At 63.2% G+C, this 20,291-nt stretch overlaps 1 protein-coding gene across 6 annotated transcripts in view; it reads right to left on the bottom strand.

Moving 5' to 3' along the window:
- Positions 1–20,291, bottom strand: part of MYRF (myelin regulatory factor) — a 32,889-nt gene that overhangs the window by 4,520 nt on the left and 8,078 nt on the right. Inside the window, exons 2-23 of one of the 6 annotated variants that reach the window (XM_036862413.1) lie at positions 16,034–16,121; positions 15,595–15,858; positions 13,097–13,158; positions 11,934–12,183; positions 10,629–10,879; positions 10,416–10,539; positions 8,494–8,689; positions 7,064–7,140; positions 6,770–6,880; positions 6,288–6,378; positions 5,730–5,930; positions 5,353–5,464; positions 4,752–4,861; positions 3,904–4,064; positions 3,759–3,831; positions 3,413–3,501; positions 3,053–3,121; positions 2,539–2,619; positions 2,298–2,386; positions 1,995–2,186; positions 1,488–1,739; positions 71–158 (exon numbers count right to left, since the gene is read on the bottom strand). In XM_036862413.1, the coding sequence (XP_036718308.1) occupies positions 71–158; positions 1,488–1,739; positions 1,995–2,186; positions 2,298–2,386; positions 2,539–2,619; positions 3,053–3,121; positions 3,413–3,501; positions 3,759–3,831; positions 3,904–4,064; positions 4,752–4,861; positions 5,353–5,464; positions 5,730–5,930; positions 6,288–6,378; positions 6,770–6,880; positions 7,064–7,140; positions 8,494–8,689; positions 10,416–10,539; positions 10,629–10,879; positions 11,934–12,183; positions 13,097–13,158; positions 15,595–15,858; positions 16,034–16,121 (3,031 nt within the window). Of the gene's footprint in view, positions 1–70; positions 177–1,487; positions 1,740–1,994; positions 2,187–2,297; positions 2,387–2,538; positions 2,620–3,052; positions 3,122–3,412; positions 3,502–3,758; positions 3,832–3,903; positions 4,065–4,751; positions 4,862–5,352; positions 5,465–5,729; positions 5,931–6,287; positions 6,379–6,769; positions 6,881–7,063; positions 7,141–8,493; positions 8,690–10,415; positions 10,540–10,628; positions 10,880–11,933; positions 12,184–13,096; positions 13,159–15,594; positions 15,859–16,033; positions 16,122–20,291 lie in introns of those variants that run through there. The other 5 variants (XM_036862412.1, XM_036862414.1, XM_036862415.1 and 2 more) reach the window with 5 other exon arrangements.

The following is a 20,291-nucleotide window of genomic DNA, read 5'->3' as shown; positions in this document are numbered from 1 at the left end:
GACCGCCTGGGCTCATGTTACCAGAGGGAACCTGTCCTGGGTGCTGGGGGAGGGAGGTAGCCAAGCCCACCTGCAGGCGTCCTCTGAGGAGCAGTACTGGGACGTGATGGGCATCGAATTCTCCAGCACCTGGATGGAGGTCAGGGACGGCACTGGGTCTGCAAGGAGAGAGGCCACTGGCGCAGGAAGGAGGGTGACAAGACGGGACACAAATGAGAAGCAGCCAAACCTGTCCTTGCCGAGACTCGCATCAGTCATTCACACCTCAGCAGGAATAAATTTCAGGTTATTCTTTCCAGACGCTCACAACGGCTGGGGTCACCATCTTCCCCAGCAGCCCTAGGACTACGCAGTTCCCATGAGCCTGAGGTGTGCCTCCTTGACGGACCCAGAACACCCAGAAGTAGGGATGGGTCTTCCGTATCCCCTGCACGGGGCGTACAGGAGCCCGCTCTTCAGGCTCCTGTTCCTGACCGCACACATCTCTTCCCAACTCGGGGTGCAGTGACAGCAAGTTGGTAGCTTGAAATCTGCCATGGCGGGAGTATTCACACACACAAATCAGGGCCCCACTGTCCTTCAGAGACTCAGCTTCAATGTCGCCTCCTCCAGGAAAGCCTCCCCTGATCACCTCCCCACCTCAGTCTGGATTCTGTGCCCTCCCTAGTCGCCAAGCTGCCTGTGTGTCCCCTCAGAGCCTCACCACACTGCTGTTTTCGTGTCTGTGAGCCCTTGGGGGCAGGGCACATCCGTCTCCATCACCCCCGGTGCCCTGTACGGAGCCACTCACAGAGAAGGGGCCCAGGAAACGGCTGCCTGGTAAGCATCTACCCCGTGGGGTTTCCCCATCACTCTGAACTTCAATCTCGGCAAACCACAGTTTCTAAGTTTTTTTTTTTTTTTTCTCTTTAAGCCACAAAACCCATCAAATGGAAGTTGATGAGGAGGCCCAATACCTAGAGCAGAGGTGCCTGGTTGAAGCCAGGAAGGTTCTCAGCCTCCCCTTCAACCTCCAAGGCAGCCCCGGGGATACTTCAGAGAAACCCGGTTTGAAAACCAATGAAGGGTCCCCTAGCTTTGTTAAAACCAAAGGTTTGAGGTTTGGAAAATTGGGGGGACCCTGAACAGTACCCTTCTTGCCCTGGCATGGTGACATAAAAGGAGCCACGTGGACTTGGGATCAAATTCCACCTCTGCTGCTAAAAAGCTGTATGACCCTGGGCAAGTCACTTCACCCCAGTTTCCATTTCCTCATCTGAACAATGGGGATGGTTCCTTTCTCGCAGGAGTGTTGTGAAGATTAAACGAGGCGATCGATATAACGCTATATAATCAGCCTGGCCTGACTCCTGGGACTTAGTAATGCTCAGCAAATGTCTGTCGACTGCCAATTCTGCACCCAGGTATTCTGGTGATGGGTTGAAATGGGCCCTGGCCAGTGAGCCTTGCCGGGTTGGGCTGAGCGGGGGAGGGGGTAGGGCAGGTACCTGGCTGGCTCCGGGCCTGGGTGGGCTGAGCAGGGCTCAGGCCAAGCTGAGGGGCCCCTCGGCGGCCCCGGACATGGAGACCAAGGCTAGGGCTGTTCTTGGCTTTGCCCTGGCCTCCAGGAAAGGGGACCACAGGGCTGGCCACAGGGTCCGAGTTCTTTGGATGCTTGAAGTAGCCAATGCCATTGGCCGACAGGCCCCAGGACTTGGCTCTGATGTTGGTGACTGGCAGCAGGGCCATCTGGCTGGGGCCTGTGGAGAGAACCAGGCACAGGCTGAGAGGCAGGCACGGGCTGCCTCCTGCCCAGCTGTCTTGAGGGCCCGACTGGACTCTGGGTGACTCCCTTCTATCTCCTGGTCTCCGCAGGGGGAACCCCCAGTCTTTCTCCAGAGCCTCATTCTGGGCTCCAGGAGACCAGACCCTCCCACCAATGAGTCTTTGGGGCCTTTCTCAGGCGTCCTGTAAAAACCCCTCCAACCCAAAACCTGGCCCCAAGCGAGCCATACCTGAGCGGTTGGTGGAGGGGCCGGGACTGGGGCTGAGACCATGGCCAGGATTAAAGCTGGGGCCAAGGCTAGGGTCAGTGGTGGGGCTGGGGCTGGGCGAGGAGCAGCAGACGACTGGGCAGGGGCGGCTGGAGCACAGGTCCAAGGTGCGGAGGGCTGGAGCTGGGGCCGAGCTGGTCGGGCCAGTGGTAACTGAGGAAGCCAGAGGCTGTATGAGCCGGAGTGGGGCAGCAGAGCCCCCCGACCCAGAACACAGCCACCTCTCCCCATCCCATCCCTCCAAACCCACGCCTCGGCACGCACCCAGCAGCAGAGAGGGCCGTGTGCCCGGCCGCCCAGTGGTCACAGGGGACTGTCGGAGCTGAGTGGTCCCAAAGCTCTGGCTGGACCTGCTGGGGAAGGGTGGGCTGAGCTCAGAGGGGCTGGGAGAGCCTGAGCAGGAGGCCTGGGAGTCCCAGAGAAGTGGGAGGGGCGCGAGGAGGTGGACAAGGAAGGCAGAAAGGAGGCAGAGGCAGGAGGGAGAGGGCTTGGTCCAGACACGTACCATGGGCACATGGCCTCACTCCCCCCAGGGTGCTGGGGCCGGAGCAGGGCCAGAAGACAGGAAGTGGACACGGCAAAAGAGCTAAGGGGCAGCAGAGAGGAAAAGAGGGGGCAGGCACAGGGGAGGAGAGAAAGAGAAGACACGGTCAGAGATGGCCCAAGGACTGAGGGTGACAGTGGGCAGAAGAGCCCAAGGCCCCACCCCGGCCCTCCTTCCCCTACCCCCTGTTCTAACCTGGGCCCCTCAGATGCCCCCTGCCACTCAGAGGCCCAGCTACCTGGAGGAGCACTGAGTAGGCCAGGGAGAGACATCAGCTTCGGTAGGACTGCGAAGCAGCTGCCCCCCTTCCAGAGAGGCCTTCCCACCCGCCCCCACAAACCCCTGGCGGGCTAAGAGCCTGAGGTGGGACCCCCTTTAGAGGAGACAGCCTCCAGGGCTCCTCCTACCCTGGGCTGCCCACCAAAGCCCCGCCCGGCCTGGCGATGGCCCCGCAGCCAGGCCTCCAGGGACATACCCATCAGTTTCCACCAGGTCCTCCTCGGTGCGCAGGCTCAGCACATACAGTGTAGACATGGACACCACGCTGGGAGCCACAGGAAGGGGCCATTGTTAGAGCTGGAGCCGCCATCCAGCGCCCTCTCTCCAGGATGGGGCCTGTGGTTTTTGGTCCCAGGGGCTGGACTCCCAAGTGATGCCTGTACGCGGGTCTCCCCAGTCCCAGGGGGAGGAGACAGAACGAGGCAGCCCCCCTTCCTTCCCTGAGACCTCAGCCACTTCATCTCCCAGGCCCAGCCTTCCTCTTCCCCCAGGCCTGGGCCCGTGGGCAGCCCAATGTCCCCGGCCAGCCGCCCCCAGAGTCTGGGGGACAAGTCACCTGAAGGCCATGACCACCACCAGGGCGATGATGGTTCCCTGCAGGAACCGCTGGCTGATGCAGGCCTGGTCTGGGACCACAGACGATGACTGAAGACCAAGAAGAAAGGAGGAAAAGGCCCAGACTTACGGAGCCCATGGTCTGACCCACGGTGGGCTCTGTTGGAGGTGGGGTACTCATCCCCTCGGGGGGCAGAGGGAGAGGAAGGAGAAACTAGGGGCTGGGAGGGCTAGAGGGTCCAGAAGGGAGGGGAGGGGAAGCGCTTGGAGTCAGTGAGCCTGGAGAGGCGCCAGCTGGAAAGGGAGGCCACGAGGATGGGGAGGCCCCAGTCCCTGCCCACCCTCACCTTGCTGGCCACCTTGGGGGGCCTCTTCTTGTGGGGGACGCTGCCCGCCCGGCTGAACTGGCTCCCTGTGTGGCTGCAGCAAGAGGGCAGGGTCAGAGGTGCCTCTGGGAAGGGGGTCTTGCCCTCCCCGGCCCCGAGCCCCCACCTGAAGGCGCCCGAGCTGCCGGTGGACTTGAGGCTGTCGAGGCGCCGCAGCTTGGCCAGCTTGTGGCTCCAGCGCTCCAGCTCATCAATGCGCGTCTCCAGGTTGTCCGTCAGCTTGCACAGCTCCTTCACAGCACCCACGTTCTCCATGAAGATGCGCTCCTGCCGCGGGCAACGGCCAGTGTCGAGGGCACAGTCAGCCCCTGGGAGCCCCAGGCTACGGGCCCATCGGGGCGCAGGAGGAGGGCACTCAAAGGCTCCCTACCCAGGCCAGCCTTGCCTCTCGTCCAGCCTCAGCTCCCTCGGCTCTCTGTGCCTGCCTCCGAACAGCATCCCGCCTCTGCACCTTTCCCCACCCGCGGTCAGAACCCGCTGTCCCTCAGAGGCTCCCACCCTCCATCTCCCCGCCTGATGAACACGATGTCTCAGACTTCAGCAGAGGCCAAAACATATCACCTGCTCGTTGGTGCCCAGCCTCATGCCAGGAAAGTTACAAACATTATCCTCACAACAAACCCCATGTTTAAGCTTTGCCATAACCACATTAGAACTTCTTAGCAGTAAGTATGGTTTCCCTCCTTTTGCAGGGGAGGAAGATGACCCTCAGGACGTTCCTCTTGCCCTTGATCGCACAGCCACAGACTGGCAGAGTCCCCACCTCCCACCTCCCCCTCTCCCAGTGGGGTGGGGAGGGGGCTCTGGGAGCAGCATGAGAGAAGACTGGGGGGCAGGGGGAATGCTCCTGTTCTCCGCACTTCAGTGTCCCCGGTCTCTACAGAGGGGGTGAACGCCCTCCAGCTGGTCCACCCCTCTGCCCCTTGGGCTCCCTTCAGTCCGTCCTCCACAGACCTTGTTCACCACCAGGAAGTTCTCTATGGTTTTCCCATTGGCAAAGACCACGTCTCCAGTGTCCTTCACGGCCTCAGGCAGGATCTCCTTCACCTCCTGAGCGATGACACCTGGGGAGAGGCAAGCCAAGTGTGTGTCAGGGGGGAGGACTGCCCACAGCACCGTAATGTAAGCAGGGGCTGGGATCGGTGAGGGTGAAATTCTGGGGGCTAGAGGTTTGGGATCCAGGGAGCCCTGGAGCAGGGAGCTCCGAGGCACAGGGTCGCAGTTCCAGGGATCAAGGTGTGGGGTTCCCTGGGCTAGGGATAGGCGCATATTCCAGGGAGTAAGGACCCCAGGGGAAAGGGAGCAGGGATCCAGGAGAATAAAGGCAAGATTCATCTAGGGAACAGAGGAGCGAGGATCCCAGGGCCACAAGTCCCAGGCTTCCAGTGTCAAAGGGCGAGGGGTCCGGCCCGAAGGGGAGGTCTTCCGGGGGGGCCTGGATTCCCAGGGGCAGGTTTCCAGGAGTCATGGGAAGGGGTTCCTGGGAGTAGGGTTTCCAGAGGACGGGGACTGGGTCGGAGTTACCAGATCCCAGCCTGCGCACGTGAATCCTTACCCGTTTCTGGCGCCGCGGCCTCGATGCCAGCAGTGGCGGCAAACTCTGGCTTGTATCTGTAGTGGACCAGCCGCATGCGTGAAATCCTCTTCAGCTGCTCGGTGGTGTCCACCTGCGCGGGAGCCAGGGCCGAACTGAAAGCCTCCCGTCCTGGGCCCGTCCGGAGGCAGCAGTGTGGAGGGGAGACCCTGCTACTAGGGTCGCGGGATCCAGAGATCCAGGGCCAGCCTCCCCCAACTCCTTCCCCTGCAGCCCCGCCCCCTACAGAGCCCCGCCCCTACAGAGCCCCGCCCACAAAGCAACCCCGCCCCCCGCGGGCAACCCCCGGGCACCAGCTCCTCCCGCTCAGTTGTCCCCGCCCACAGCCCCGCCCCCACCTCCTGCAAGTGCTCCTTGGCCCGCAGATCCGAGGGGTGCATGAGCGAGCCCATGACCTTGACGTTGCCGTGCACCACCAGCGCCTCATCGGGCCGGTCTGTGTTGATGCCCACACGGCCATGGTGGAAGACGGTGTCGGGCACCTGCGCCCGCTGCCACAGCACGTCGCTGTCACTCTCAAACTGGCCCGGATTGGAGGCCTAGCAGGAGGTGGGGTTGGATCAGCCCTGGGGGATGGGGGACCTGCAGCGCCCTGGGAAAGGGGGAAACCCCGCAGCCACCTCTCCAGCTCCAGCCAGACCTCCTCACCCCACCATGCCCAGCTTAAACTGTCCCTCCCATTGTGGCAACCAGGTCCTGGCCACCTCCACACTTTATTGTGAAGGAGACGCTGTGACCCAGACAGGGTGGGAGCCTTGCCCAAGGCCACACAGCGAGTGCCCAGCAGGGTCAGCATTCCGGCTCCTGACTCCTGAGGACGCCTGTATCTCTCCTGAGTGCTGTTTCTCCCAGGTCTGGGGAGGACTCTCAGCCCTCTGGGGGGAGGTGGCCCTCACCCGCACGATGATGCGTTCTGAGATCTGGGCGGCCAGCGTGTAGTTCTGGTTCTGTGCGTGGGCCTGGAGGGCCACCACCAGCATGAAGTACCTGGGGCACACAGGGGTCTTAGAGGCACCCAGGGTTCTGCCCCACTGCCTCCCCACCCCCCGCCAGCCTTCCTGGGTCAGATGTACAGTGCCCACTCGGTCATCTCGCCCAGGCTCCCACCAGCCAGGAAGAGGGCATGAACACCCCGTCTTACAGAGGAGGAACCTGAGTCTCCACTAGGGGGCGGAAATTCCCCAGGGCCCACCAGCTAGGAACCAGGCTTCTGCTCTCCCATCTGTAAGTCATTAAGGGCTCTGAATCCCAGGTCCCTTTTTTGTGAAATGGGTGAGTCTGTGGGACCCCGTGCCTGGCGTGCTATGTGGGGTGGCACCCTCCCGCCCCTCGTCCTCAGAAATGGAGCGGCTCCAGGGCAGGGGCCCAGTCTGCTCACCTCTGGTCAGGGTTGGGCTTGCCCTTCTTGCGCATGTTGTTGGCGGTGGTCTCACTGAAGTGCAACCTCCCCACAGTCACCTTCGTGACCTGCTCGGGGGGCAGGCTGACCCTGCAGAGGAGGGGCAGGGTACTCAGGGTGCAGGGAAGGGGGCTGCGGAGAGCCAGGCCACAGTGGGGCACTGGGGTCAGGAGTGTGTAGGAGGTGCACATTGTGGGTGCCTTCCCGCGCTCCCCTCGGCTCCTGCCAGGGTGAGCCCTCCTGGGGACCACCCGCCACGGGCCAGACACTCACGTGACAGGGTTGAAGGGCCGCTTGCTTCGGTCCGACTGCGACTGCTCGATGTTGATGGACTGGTTGAGGGCCTCCAGCTGGGGGAGGAGCAGAGGCCAAAGGCACCTCAGGGCCCAGGTTCCCCCCCTGGTCCCCCCCTCCTTCGGCCTCTTGGCCCAGGCCTGGCCCAGCTGGGGCTCGTGAGGAAACCGAGGCCCTGCCCTCCCCTCAGCCCACAAACGCTGGTGCCTTCTCCTACACGCCACACATCCCACAGCCCCACACCCACACCACTCCCCCACCTATGTGCACACGCATGAGCGCACACACACACTCACCCTCACTGGCCCCCAATCCATGCCAGCACACCCCTCCCAGCTCTGAGCACACACCCCAAACCGGCCTCCACAGTCACCCGCTCACTCCCCACCCCACATTCCCCAGACCCCATCCCACACCCACTTCCCCTCAACCCCTCCACGAGCACTGGCTGTGCCACGCCAACGCCAGACCCCGCTCGCGACACTGATGGAGACGCACCCGGCCGACCCCCCGGGGAGCGCATGGGCTCAAGATCAACTACCACTGTGGCGGTGCCGGGGGATCGCAGGGGAGGGACCTCAAGTCAAGATGGGCCTCAGGGCAGGTGTCCCCGAGGTTAGTGAATGGTGAAGGTCAAGGAACGTGGAGCCAGGAGAGGAGGGATGGAGTGGTGTTCAGTGGGCATCCCAGAGAAAGGGAGCCGCCTGGGGGAGGCGGGGCTGCGACTGGGCACAGCGAATGGCAGGACCCGGGTGAGGCTGGGGTCCCGAGGGCCTCTGCAGGCCCAGCCTAGCAGTCAGGGCTTTGCTGGGGTGAGGGAGATGGGGTCCCGGAGGCCTTGGAAGGAAGAATGGGAAAGGTCTCAGGCAGAGCACGAGTCGGGAGCCACAGCGGAAGCTGCTGAGGACGGTCAGACAAGGAGGCAGGTGGCCTGGTCCCGGCAGAGGTGGGGGAGGGGGAGGGGACCAGATGGAGGGGAGTTCTGGGGGACAGCAGGGCCTGGTGCATGGTGAGGGGTGGGCAAGTGGGCCCCGGATTCATGGCTCAGGTAACCAGGGCCCTGGAGCCCCGTTCCCAGAGAGGGGGCCCGGGAGAGGGGCAAGTTCCCAGGGAGTTCATTTGGGGGTGTGGCACTGAGGCCGCTGACAGTGGGGTCAGAAGAGGGGTCTTGGCTGCGGGGCGCAGACTTGGGATCACGGGGTAGAGAAGGAAACGGGAAGCGTACCTGAGAAGAGAGCTGAGGGGCCTGACGCTTAAGGGGCAGGCACGGAAGGACAGGCGGAAAGGGGGGACTGGACTTAGCCACGAGGGGTTTCCTCAGGACACACTCACCTGGCCTTGGGCTCTTTCGACTCCCCCCAGCCTTCCTGCCCTCCTGCCCTGCCCTCCTTGCTGAGCCCCAGACCTGCCTTCACTCCGTGCAGCTTCAGGTAGAAGCAGTCAAGGGGCTTGAGGCCTTCGGGCGTCTTGACATACTTGGGCTCGCCCAGCATGCCGATGTACACTGTCACCTGGAAGTGGTTCTTCTTCTGGCACACGAAGGCGTCGTCGCCCACCGAAAAGTTGAAACCCTTGTCGGCGTCCACGCGGTAGGTGAGCATGGGCCTGGGGGCAGGTGGGGGCACTCACCGGAGGCCCCGCACACCGGGCTTGCCTTGCCCGTCCCACCCACATGCCTGCGTTCCAACGCAACTTCCCATCTGGTGCCCCCATCCTCAAAGCACTCTCGAGGCTGCCCCCATTTCTCAGAAATGGAAACTGAGTCCCCAGGAGGATTTGAGCTCAGGTCTGCCAATGCCTCAGCCAATATTCTTCCCACTACGTGCCTGGGACCACCCCACCCTGGTGATGGGGGAAGGTTGGGCAAGACACTTGGACAGGAGGGAACTCCTGAGGAGGGGGCCTCACGGCCCCTCACCACACTTGGCTTCTTCCCAGAACGCTGCCCAAAGCCCCCTCCCTCACGGGAGATGGGGTGAGAGGGGATGCGTCTGTGGAGCCTCACTGCGCCTGACAGCTGGTTGCCATGGAAACGGTGGAACCAGGCGCCGGCTCTGCGCTGGCCCAGCCCCTGCCCACCAGCTTGCTCAAGCCCCCAAACGTCCTCATTCTGACTCCTCCGTCTGCCCGGTTGGGGAGGGGGCACTCTGGGCGGCCTGGCCTCAGTCTCAGTTTACGCATCTGTTGCTGGCCAGGTGTTCCAAGTCTGGACCCTTTGGGGGACCTCCAGGTGGCCTGAAAGGGGGTGATTGTTGGCCCGCCCTCACCCAGGTCCCCAGGCAAAAGCAGTGCCCCGGATGCCCAGGGTCCGCCTGGAGGAAGCTGGGCAGGGACAATGTTTCCAAACTTGTGGGGAGAGGCCTTTGGGCCTGGCTAACATCCACGGGAAGGCCCAGAGCTCACTACTTCTCCCTCCCTGGGCTCCACCCACCTACCTGACCCAGGGGAACACCCAGGAAGTGCCTGGGCCACACTGGGGGCCTCAGCTGCCAACTTCCTGGCCCTGGGACCTGGGGTGGCAGGGCTGGCCCAAGAAGTACAGTAGTAGGAATGGGGGCTCCTCACCAGGCCATAGGGCTGGACAGCCAAAGACCTCCCTCCCCTGCCACCCGGACAGGGCCTCAAAGGACCCTTTCACCACTACATCAGCTGGACACCCCCTGCCCCAGCCCTGAGGGCTTGTGCCTAACAACCCGACATAGCCTGGGACACCCAACTCCAGGAGGCTGGTCTAGCTGCGAGAGGGCCAAGTCCCAGACACCCTGCCCAGGCCTGGCAATGTCCAAATGAGCTGACGGTGAGCCATGGCCTTCCGTGGGAGTGAGGGGAGTGGTCCCGGAGTGCTCCTGGCCAGGTCCCAGGAAGCTGAATCCACATGGGTGGGTGCTGAAGGAGAGCGAGGAATGCCCGGCCAGCCTCTGACCCAGTCCTCCCCCACCCACTCATCCCTCCCCTCCAGGGAGGGGGCTGCTGGAAGGGCCTTGCTGACACTCCACTTCCGGCTACCTTCCTGGAATGCAGAAGGAGGAGTGGGGGAGGGGGAGGGGGAGGAGGAGCCAGCGAACACCCCTCCACCCACTGCTCCCTGACTTGGCCCCACTGGCCCCTCCCTGGCGGACACCACCTTCTTCAGGAGGCCCCGGGCTGGCTCAGGAGTCAGGAACCCTGAGTGCCAGTCCTACCTCTTCCCTGAGCCTGTCTGCTCTTCTGTGAAACGGGACCATCTCGTACCCGGTGTGCTCCCCAGCCCTGCTCTAGGATTGTGATGCCAGGGCTGGGGGTCTCCGGACGGCGTGACCAGGAGGGGTGAGGAGGAGCATAGGTCACTCACAGCTCCTTGTAGTTTGCATCGTACAGTGTCGCCCACTTGTTCTGCTGATGTGGTTGCCACTTGATGGACTGGTAATTGGGGTCCAGGTAGGAGCCACTGAGGCTATCATTGTCCTGAAGGAGACCTGGAGAGAGAGAACGGCCATGGGCCACGGGCTCTGGGCCCCGGGCCCCACACCCCCAACTTGAAAGCTTGAGCAGGCCAGCCATGTACCTGGTGAGGGTGCACCTGGTGGGTGCCAAGGCGGCGTCTGGACCCGGGCGATGCTGAGGGGCAAGGAGCCAGGGCCGGGTGAGAGCGGGCCCTGGGGAGGCCAGGGTGGGGATGGGGCTCGAGCTGGGTGCGGTGGCAGGGATGTCACGGTCCCGGGCTCCTGTTTGATCATTCCATTCAGCATCTGGGCATTGAGGGTGTTGGGGGGTGATTCGGAGTGCTTCCTCTTCTTGGAGGGGTGTGTGGGGAGCCTGGGGGGGACACAGGTGTGCACCATGGGGGGCTGGCCCTCCCCGAGTCCCCTCCCACTGGGCAGTACCCCCGCTCCCCTCTTCACCCTGTCTCAGCAGGACACGCCCAGCCCAGGGGATACCTCCTGCACGAAGCCCGTGCCTTTACCTCCTAAGTGCTCCCCCATTACTCTGTGTTATCATTCTGTTTCTGTCCCTCCTCCCTACCCCCCAGACTGTGGAATCCAGGAGGGCAGGACCCACACCTGACTTGTCTGTACGTCCCCATCACGCCCAGCAACTGGCCTGGCACACAAAGTGCTCAGAATCATTCGTGGAATGAACGAGTGAGTCTGTCCCTTCCCTGTGGTGTCATTCTCAGTGTCACTCTTTATAGAGACGGCTCTTTGGAGAGCAGCCTCCATGGTTAGAAACAAGCCACAGAGGGCCTGGGCCACGAAGGCTGGGAAACAGAGTTTCCTGGGAAGGGGGCTGACGATTTGGGGGCTACACAGCACCCCTTCCCCTTCTGGTTTACAAAAAGCTTTGCCAGTGGAATCTTTCCTTGAATGAAATCTTTCACAACATCTCAATGTGCAAAACAGATAAAAAGACAATTCTACGTGTTGGAGTCAGAGCAGGAAGCTTGGGTCTATGCCTAGAACCTCCTCAGAAACCCGAGGACTCCATGGTGACTGGAAAGTCACTGGTGTCTGGGTAAGAGCACAGTCCCAGGTTCAAGTCCTGGCTCAGCTCCCTCCTACCTCCGTAGGGCAAGCATCCCACCCCCCAAGCCTCAGTTTACCTATCTGGGCAATGGGGGTGGCCATGCCCGTCAAATAAGGTACTTGTGAGCACTTGGCCTTGGCTGTAAGTGCCCGATGCATTGCTCGCACATACGTATACATAACACTGACCCCCATCTCTGGGGCCAGAGCCTTCGATCCTTCCTGGGTTCACCCCCGCCCCTACCTCCATCTCTATCCTACCTGCTGCTGCCCTGAGTATCCCCCACCCCGCCCCCACCAGCCCATCTCCCCGCCCCCCACCCCGGGGGAGGCTGCCCAACTCTTACTCGGCTCCGGCTCCGTGTTGCTGCAGCAGCTGGTGCAGCATCTGGGACTGCTGGGTATGGTGGAGATCGGTGGGCACCAGCCCCTGCCCCATGGCAGCGTAGGGGGGCATCGGAGGCTCAGCCTTCATGTACAGATCCCGCTGCAGGACGGGGTAGTGAGGCGGGGGCGGCGGGGGGGGATGCTCCGGGCGGGAGGGCACCCCCACGTGGCAAAGGCTCTCAGGGGTTAGGGTGCGCAGGAGATGGGGGTCTGTGGGAGAGATGCGGGGTGGCCATTAGGTTTCCCGGCACCAGCTCTCCCCGGGCAGGGTCTCCTGATACCCGCCCCCTCCTGAGCCCAGCCTGGGGGCTGCCCTCCCGCCGATCCCACGTGGGAGGAGGCTGGGCAGCCTAGAGGCTGGCCACTACAGGCCCAGGTGGGGAGGCCAGACCCTGCCCAGGGGGTGGGCAGCCTTTCACCCCATCCGAGCCAGCTCCTTCCCCCGGGCCGGGCCAGGCCCGGCTCCCTGGGGAGGTCCCGCATCCCAAGGTTCTCCCCCAGCCCCTCTCAGGCCTGCTCCTCCTCTGAACCTCAGGAAGGAGTCTCCGGGGACCCCCAGCGCTGTCCTGCGGGGGGCCCTCCTCCCTCCGGCTGGCCCCAGGGGCCAGCCCCCCAGCCTGAGGGGGGAGGCCCCAGCTCCCTTTGTTCCCCAGGAGGCATTCCAGAGATGTTTTTGGTAAGATAAACAGAACTCTTGACCCCTCTCTGGGCTGTGGGGAGACGGCTGCCCGTGAGCCCTCTGCTCTTGGCCACCTGGGGGCCACTGCACCCCTGAGCACCTCCCAAGGTGAGGTGGGCCCGGCGGCAGCCAGGCCTGTGTCCAGGCTGCACCCAGCCTCCCCCAGCCGTCCACTTACCGCCGAAGGGCGCGTCCATGATGGCGCAGGCGGGCAGGCGGGTGGCATCACCGACAGGGACACTTGCTCAGAGGCCGGGCCAGGCTCCCCACCCGCCCATGGGGAAACAATAGCCAGCGCCGGGGAGTATTTGACCAGCGATAATCTGGGCCTGTTGGGCGGCCGCTGGCCCCCTCCCTCCCTTGCTTGCTCCCTCCCTCCCGATAAGGCCGCCCCAGCCACTTGCCCAAACCCCAGAGGGGGAGGGCAGTGCCCGCTGGACTCACCATTCACCTGCTGGGGGGAGTAGGCCTCGGAGCCAGAGTCTGGGGGGGAGTCTGGCAGCGTGCTGTGGAGCAAGAGGAAAGGGTGGTTGGGTGGGCAGCCGAGCCCCTGCCTTCCAGCCGGGCAGCTCTTCTGCGGGGCAGGGTCCCGGAGACCCAGGGGCTGGAGGCTTCGAGGTTTCTTCACAGCCCCCGTTATGGGCATTTCTCTGTACCAGCTACCTTGGGGTGCCTGGCAGGGCCCAGTTGTGGGTGCAGGCCTTGGGCTCTGGCCCAGCATCCCCTCAGACCTACAGGGCACTTGGGAGCCTGTCACCTGTGTCCCTGATGATGGCACAGGGATTCAAGGACTCCCTCTGCAGACCGAAGGGCCAGGCCAGCTCTTTCCTTCCTGCACCCACTGAAGTCCCACTTCCTGGAAACTCTAGGGGCCGGGCCTGGGAAACTTCAGTGGGTCACCAGGGGGGCGGCCCTGCCACAGGCAGGTGTAGGCTGGGCAGGGAGCCAGCTCGCCAGGCCTGCACTTATTTTTTTCTTGCAGGTTTTGTTTTATCAGTGGTTCGGGCAAAAGAACAAACTCAGCTCTGAGAGGTCAACACGTCCTGCGTGAACCCTGAGTCCGCCCAGAGGGGGCGGCTGCGGCCACTCTCTGAGGGATCTGACTCTTTGGCCATCCTGGTCCCCACATCTGGAAAGGCTGCCCACCGTCATGCCCAGGCAGCTTCTGAGGCAGCCCAGCTGTTGTGGACACAGCCCTGGCCTGCTTGCAGGGTCCCCCAGGTCCCCTGGACAAGCCACCCCTCACCCAAACCCTGCAGGCCATGTGAAGATGACAGGAAAAAGTGATGGGGATTTGGTCCTTGCTGCGCCCAGCGTGCTGACCGGAGCCTCTCCAGCTCCGGGTCCATCATCTCCCCCCACTCCCTGCGCTGCCCTGGCAGCGGCCTTGTGTAAAGGTCTTTCTCACCCTCTGGCCCCTATCAAATGTGCCGAATCCATAGGACCTTGTGTTCTTCCTCATAACTCCTCACTGAGCTCACGAGTCCTCGATTTGCTGATTTATTGATTAGTCACTCCCTCCCCCACTAGACCGCAGCAGCCACTACAGGAGGGATGTGCCTGCCTTGTTTACCACCTAGAACAGGGCCTGGCATGGGTGGGGGCAGTGGCCCTGGAGCGGCCCGGGGGCCACAGCGTGTCTGAGTGGTTCTGGACAAGTGCTTTCTCTCTCTAGGAAATGGCCCCAGTGTGCCACCGAATCCTGCTGTGAGGGAGGTGGGGCTTTACTCACAGGCTGGCTGGTTTTGGGGTCCCCCAGGAGCTGGTTACCGGGGACAGTTGATGAGCTCTCGCAGAGGCATGGAGAACAGCAGCGGGCACCCAGCAGGGGCTTATTATGTGTCAGTCCCCTTCCCTCCCTGCCCTTCGGGGCCTGTGGCTTAGGGACAGCCTCTGCGCTCAAGCAGCCAGCTGCCCTGCAGCAATGGCTCACCCCTGCCTGGCACCCCAGCTCCCCTCCACGGCCCTCCCCCTGTAAGTCAAGACACAGCCACTGTCCCCCCAGTACTTCCTCTGGGTTTCCTCCCCTGACTTCCCCAGTCACGCGGGGGCGGAAGCATTCGGGGCTCCGTTCACAGGCGCGGTGCCGAGGTTATGGGTTAGCCCCCAGAAGGCCGGAAATGGTGGAGCTGGCGACGGAGGCAGGCTGCCTGGCCGGCGCTGCGCTCCCAGCACCCTGTCATCCTTCCACCCAGAGATAGGGTCGCCTGCCCCCTGCCCGAGCCTGGGGAGCCCAGAACTTCCTCCGAGCCCCTCTGCAGAGCCGAGCAGACCCACGCTCCCTGCCTCTCCCCGCGAGCGTGTGCCTGTGGACTGCCCTGCGGTCTGGCTGGGCTGGTGGCCACCTGGAACCCTGGGCCACAGCCGGGCCCAGGCTGAGCCCTTGGGTCAGGCGCTGACGTGGGCTCCTTGGAGAGGAGCTGGGGAGGACCTGGGGGGCCGGTTTGGGTAGGGTCCCCACATCTGCACCAACTTCAGGTCCCGCACCTGTGCCATCGGCCAACTCCCTGAGGCCGCGGGAAACGGCAGCTATAAATGCACGAGTGGCTGGGTGGGCCTGGTGCAGGGAGGGGTTTGGGTGCCCCGGGTGCCTGCAGGCGTGCAGAGGTGCTCCCCTGAGCGTAAACAGTTCTGCCTCCAGTCTCCCTCCCTCCCCGCCACTCTCCACACAGCTCTCGGGGATGGAGATTTTTCTAGCACTTAGGTCAGTCCTCATCACTCCCCTGCTCAGAACCCTCCGTGGCTGTCCACTGCCTCAGCACAAAGCCGAGAGCGCCTCCTCAGCCTGGCCCTGGTCCCCCAGCCACCTTACCTACCCACAGGGCAGCCCGATCCCCACCGCCCAGCCTTGGCCGGCACCTCCCAGGCCCCCAGTCACTGGTCCCACAGGCCGCCTGCGCCTGGGCCTCTGCATCTTACCCCACCCCACTGCCCTCACTCACCCGGGGGCATAGGGAGCCTTGGGCTCTGCCTTGATGGGGGGCCCAGAGCCCCCCAGGAAGGGCTTGGGAGCAGCACCCATGCCGTTGTTGTTGTTGCAGTTGAGCGGGGCGCTGTAGTTCGGGGGTGGGAGGGGGCCATGGCGACCCGGGGAGGGTCCGCCCCCGGGGGGGCTCAGGTGGTGGACCCCGCTGGAGCCGGGGATCGCTGGCTGCCCATGGGGGTAGGAGGCCACACTGGCTGGAGCAGAGATGTCAGGGAAGCAGCTGCGGAGAAGGGCGGAAGCTCAGCGCCAGCCGGGCCCCACCCCCCCGCCCCTCCCGGGGCTCCCACCCGCAGGGCGGCTCAGTGGTTGGGAAAGGAGCAGCTTTCAGAGGCGGGGCCACGTCACCCCTCCCAGGTGGAGGCCAAAGGGGCTGGGGTGCCGCGGGGGCCACTCACAGGTCAGAGGCGTCCTCCTTGCTGATGTACTCCTCCAGGATGCTGGTGTCTATGTTGGAGGGCTCCAGGGCGCCGTTGATGTCGTGGCCTGTCGGGGAGGGGTGGACGTGAGAGAGGGGAGAGATCGGCTCCCCGAGACGCCTAGGCCTCTGGGCCCAGCCCGCCAACTCTCCCCAGGCTGGGCCCTCCCCATCTGTGTATCCCTCATCGTCCCCCACCTGACACCCCTCCAGGAGGTATTGGTGCTGCTGCCCTCAGTCCACAAGGCCACCTGGGCTCTGCAGGGAGGGGCGGGGCCCAGAGTGCAGGTCTGGACAGACCGGCCGCTTCCTGCCCCTCCATTCTCCTTTCCAGCTTCGTGACATGAGCAAGTCCCTTCGTCTTGTCTATAAAATGGGGTAACCGTGTCCCCGTCTTACGGGGTGCTGTGAGGAGCAAACGAGGCGCTTTATTTAGCTGGGTGCCCAGCGGATACCACCCCCCTCACTGACTCAGACCCAGACTCACTGACTCTGTCCTGCCCTGTCCTCCAGGAGGTGGTTCCAGATGGCCCAGCTGCGGGCAGCCGGGAGCAGGAGGCCTGGCCGGCCTGGACCACACATCCTGGGGGGCCCATGGGGCTGGGGGAGACTCCTGAACCCCGGGCCCCAGCTGCAGGTGGAGAGGGAGCAGGGGTCGGAGTCAGGAGTGCCCAGCCCACCCTCACTGCGTATGCCCATCACCCCCGTATCGAGGGCTGAGCCCAGAGGAGGAAACAGCCCCGGAGAGGTTCGGCGGGGAACGATGGTGGCCTGAGCGCTGCTCCTCTGCCTGACCTCTCCTGGGCCCTCCCCGCGAGCCCCAGCCCCGCCAACGGGAGGGACTCACAGAAAAGGCAGCCAAGTTCTCTTGGGCATCAGCGGCGAAGGAGAGGGGGAGGCACTGGCCTTTCCCCTCCCGGGGTCACCTTGCAGGGGGAGCTGGCGTGCTGGGTGATAAGGGGGCTGACGTGGGAGATGCGTCAACTCCGATAATGGAGGACGGCCCCACCCACACTGCTGACCTGGGCTGGCCGGCCCCACTGAGGCAGGAGGCGCCCCTCTCACAGGCCCCTAGGCCTTGAGTCTGGGGTCTGCGCCTCATGCCCCCTCCCCTGGTGAACCCTGGGAACAGAGCTCAGGTCCAGTAATAAATCCTAGCTCACCTACTCCCTGCTGTGTGACCTTGGGCAGGTCACATACCCTCTCTGAGCCTCAGTCACCTCAGTAAAATGGGGACATGAACAGCTAACACTTTACAGGGTTGTTCTGAGGAGGAAACAAGTTAAGGTATATAAAGTGCCCGGAACACAGTGGGTGCTCAGCAAACAGAGTGGCTGTCCCCACTCCCCAGAGCCCTGGGGTCCCCAGGAACCCCCAGCCCAGGCCCCTCCCTGGCCCTGGCCGGCATTTCAAGAATGCTGAGCCCCGCTTAGGTGATTAATGAGTGGCTAAGCCCTCCTAGGAGTCACGCGCTGCCTGGGACAGGCCCTCCTGCTGGCCCCCACACCGGACTCACCCAGCCAGGAACAAGGGACACCCACCAAGCACCGCCAATGGCCGCCCAGGGCAAGGGGAGCTTCTCAAGCTGGGAATGACCAGGCTGCATGCCAAGGTTCTAGGACCCCCACCCCATCCTTCCCTGTTAACCGAAGGTCCCATTTATTGAGCGCCTGCTGTGTGCCAGGCACTTTCAGAGCCAAGTACATTAATAATCATAGGCGTTTATTATATGTAAGGCATCCTGCAGGCTCTTCCTGTGACATAATTCTCCCAACCTATAATGGTGACGATGACAGTGGCTCACACTGACTGAGTGCGTGCTGGGCCCCAGCGCTATCCGAAGTGCTTTGCAGGTTTACCTCCCAGTCGCCCCTGCAGACTTGGTGTTTGTTATTAGCATCATCCCCTTTGTTCAGAGAAGTCAAGTCTCTTTCCCAAGGCAACACAGCAAGGAGAAGCCAAACTCAAGTGCAGGGGCCTGACTCCAAGAGGGAAAGTGTAGTTGGTGGTCGCTGAGGCTTCCCAGCCATCCTGGGCTGCCCCACTGGATGAGGGGGAGGGGGTGGTCCTGAGGGAGGATCAGGCATAGGAGATGGGGAGGGAGGGGGTACTGGAGCGTCACTCCCACCTTGGCTGCTGAAGCTGCAGGTTTTTGAGACTGAACTTGGAATCCACAGTGAATGATGGGGTGATAGAGTCATGGTGCTGCTATTTATAACAGGCCAGGCCCCCTCCTCCCCTCCTCCTCCTCCCCTGGCCAGGAGCACTCCTAATCACCCCTAATCCTCCTGCCCACCTCCCCCGGGATGGGGGGTGCCTCAGACAGAGGCATCTTGGGAGACCCTAACGAGAACCAGATGTGGTGGGGGGAGGAGAGACCCTCGGTGCCAGGGGCCGGGCGGACGGGAGGATGGAGGAGGGAGGGGGGAGCCACTGGGGCAGGGTGGGGGTGGGCCAATGGGTGGGAGAGAAGTATGAGGTTTGGGGGGTTGGTGGGCCTCCTGAGGAACACTGACCCCACACCTCCTCTTTCTCGGGAAGTCCTCACCGCCTGTCCCAAAGGGTCCAGCCACCCAGGAGATGCCCCCCGCCTATCCCATGAACCACACTGGAGATCTCTAACCCAACGTTCCAGCAGGACAGGGGGGAGTGGGGACTTGCAGAGCCCCAGGGACTCCTGAGGCTGGGGCAGAGCCCCCAGGAGCCCAGGAGAAAGGCAGGGCCCCCTCCCCCACCGCTCCCCAAAGAAACCCGGAACATCCTGGAACACCGTTGAGCAGCAGCAGATACCCGTCAGGCAGGAAGCTAAGAGTGTCTCATGCTGATCCTCAAGACCTCCCTGCAAGGTGGGGAGGCTGCCCAAGGTCCCACAGCCTGAAGGTGGCACCACCAGGTCACAAACCAGCATCCCTGCCCTCCCTCTCCCCAGACCCTTCAACTTCCCATTGCTCGGGATAACCAGAACCCTCGTCCGTCCAAGGCCTGACGTGGTCGACCCCCTGCCTGCCCCCATGGCCGCTCCTGCCCCAGTGCCCCTCCCTGCAACTCTCCACAGTCCAGCCCCCGCCTCACTCCATCCTGGGACAAACACCCCCTTGCACATCAGGGCCTTTGCACATGCTGTTCCCATTCCTCGTGACTCTTTAGGTTTTTGGCTTAAATGTAAGTTCCTCCAAGAGACCATGTCTGACTCTCCCATTCTCCTGAGCGGCCTCCTTTCTACTTTCTCATCAGGCTCTTTGCTCTCCTGCCCAGCACACACCTTGGGGGAAGAATCGGTCCTCTGTCCACCCGCTGCCCATAGCACACACTCACCGAGCGGTCACTCTGCTCAGCCCCATGCCACACACGGTATATGGCTCATATTTAATTCCCATAACAACCCTACGGCGTAGGTGGTTTTCTTGTTCCCTGTTTCACAGATGAGGAAACTGCGGCTCAGAAAGGATAAACGCCTTTCCCATAGCTTAGAGGTGTGGCAGCGGGGCTGTCATGGGATGAATGAGCAAAGTGGCAAGCGGGGCACTGGGACCAGGCCTGCCTGAGTCTGGGCACCTCCACCCGGCCATGCCGTGGTCAGGGTCCAGGGCTAGACAGGGCCCCTCCAGGCACCGCCCCTGCCCTGCTGAGCTATGCACCCCAGCTGCTCCTCATTAATTAGGCCCTTTATTACCTGCTTTTAACAGGAGCCAGACACTGCTCCTTCCCAGGCAGGCGGGAATCGGGGCTGTGGGAAGGAAGCCCCTCCCCTCCTCTCTCCTCCTCCCTTTAGGGCCACCCAGCTAGGCAGAAGAGGAACCGAGGGGACACAAACCAGGTGCGGGATGAGGGCGGATGGGGGCCCAGGTGGTCCTCCACCCTGGACCCTTCCCTTCCTGCCCCCTCGTGCTCATGCCCGCCCCCCCCACCAGCTGTGGCCACTGGCTGAGTCTCGGCCATTGTCCCGGGGAACGGGGGAGGGTGGGGACCCGGCACAGTGGGAGGCTTGTGCCCTGCCCACACCCTCCCCCTCAACCGTCAATGGGGCACTTGTCAATTCATGCCCCAAACATGGCGGAAATCCCGTCGGCCACGTGGCCGTGGGCAGGGCAGGCCATGGCCTAAGGATGCCGGCCAGGCCTAGCTGATCTGAACCTGGGGCTAACAGGACACAGGTCTGTCCCCCTGCTGTTGAGTGTCCACTCCAGCCATCTGAATCTGAGGGGCATCCTGCCTCCAGGCAATGGCTGGGCCAGGGT

This window comes from Balaenoptera musculus, chromosome 8 (genome assembly GCF_009873245.2).
Source record: "Balaenoptera musculus isolate JJ_BM4_2016_0621 chromosome 8, mBalMus1.pri.v3, whole genome shotgun sequence".
Classification (NCBI taxonomy): Eukaryota; Metazoa; Chordata; class Mammalia; order Artiodactyla; family Balaenopteridae; genus Balaenoptera; species Balaenoptera musculus.
The sequence above is the reverse complement of the archived record's forward strand: the minus strand, read 5'-3'. Positions and strand labels throughout refer to the sequence as shown.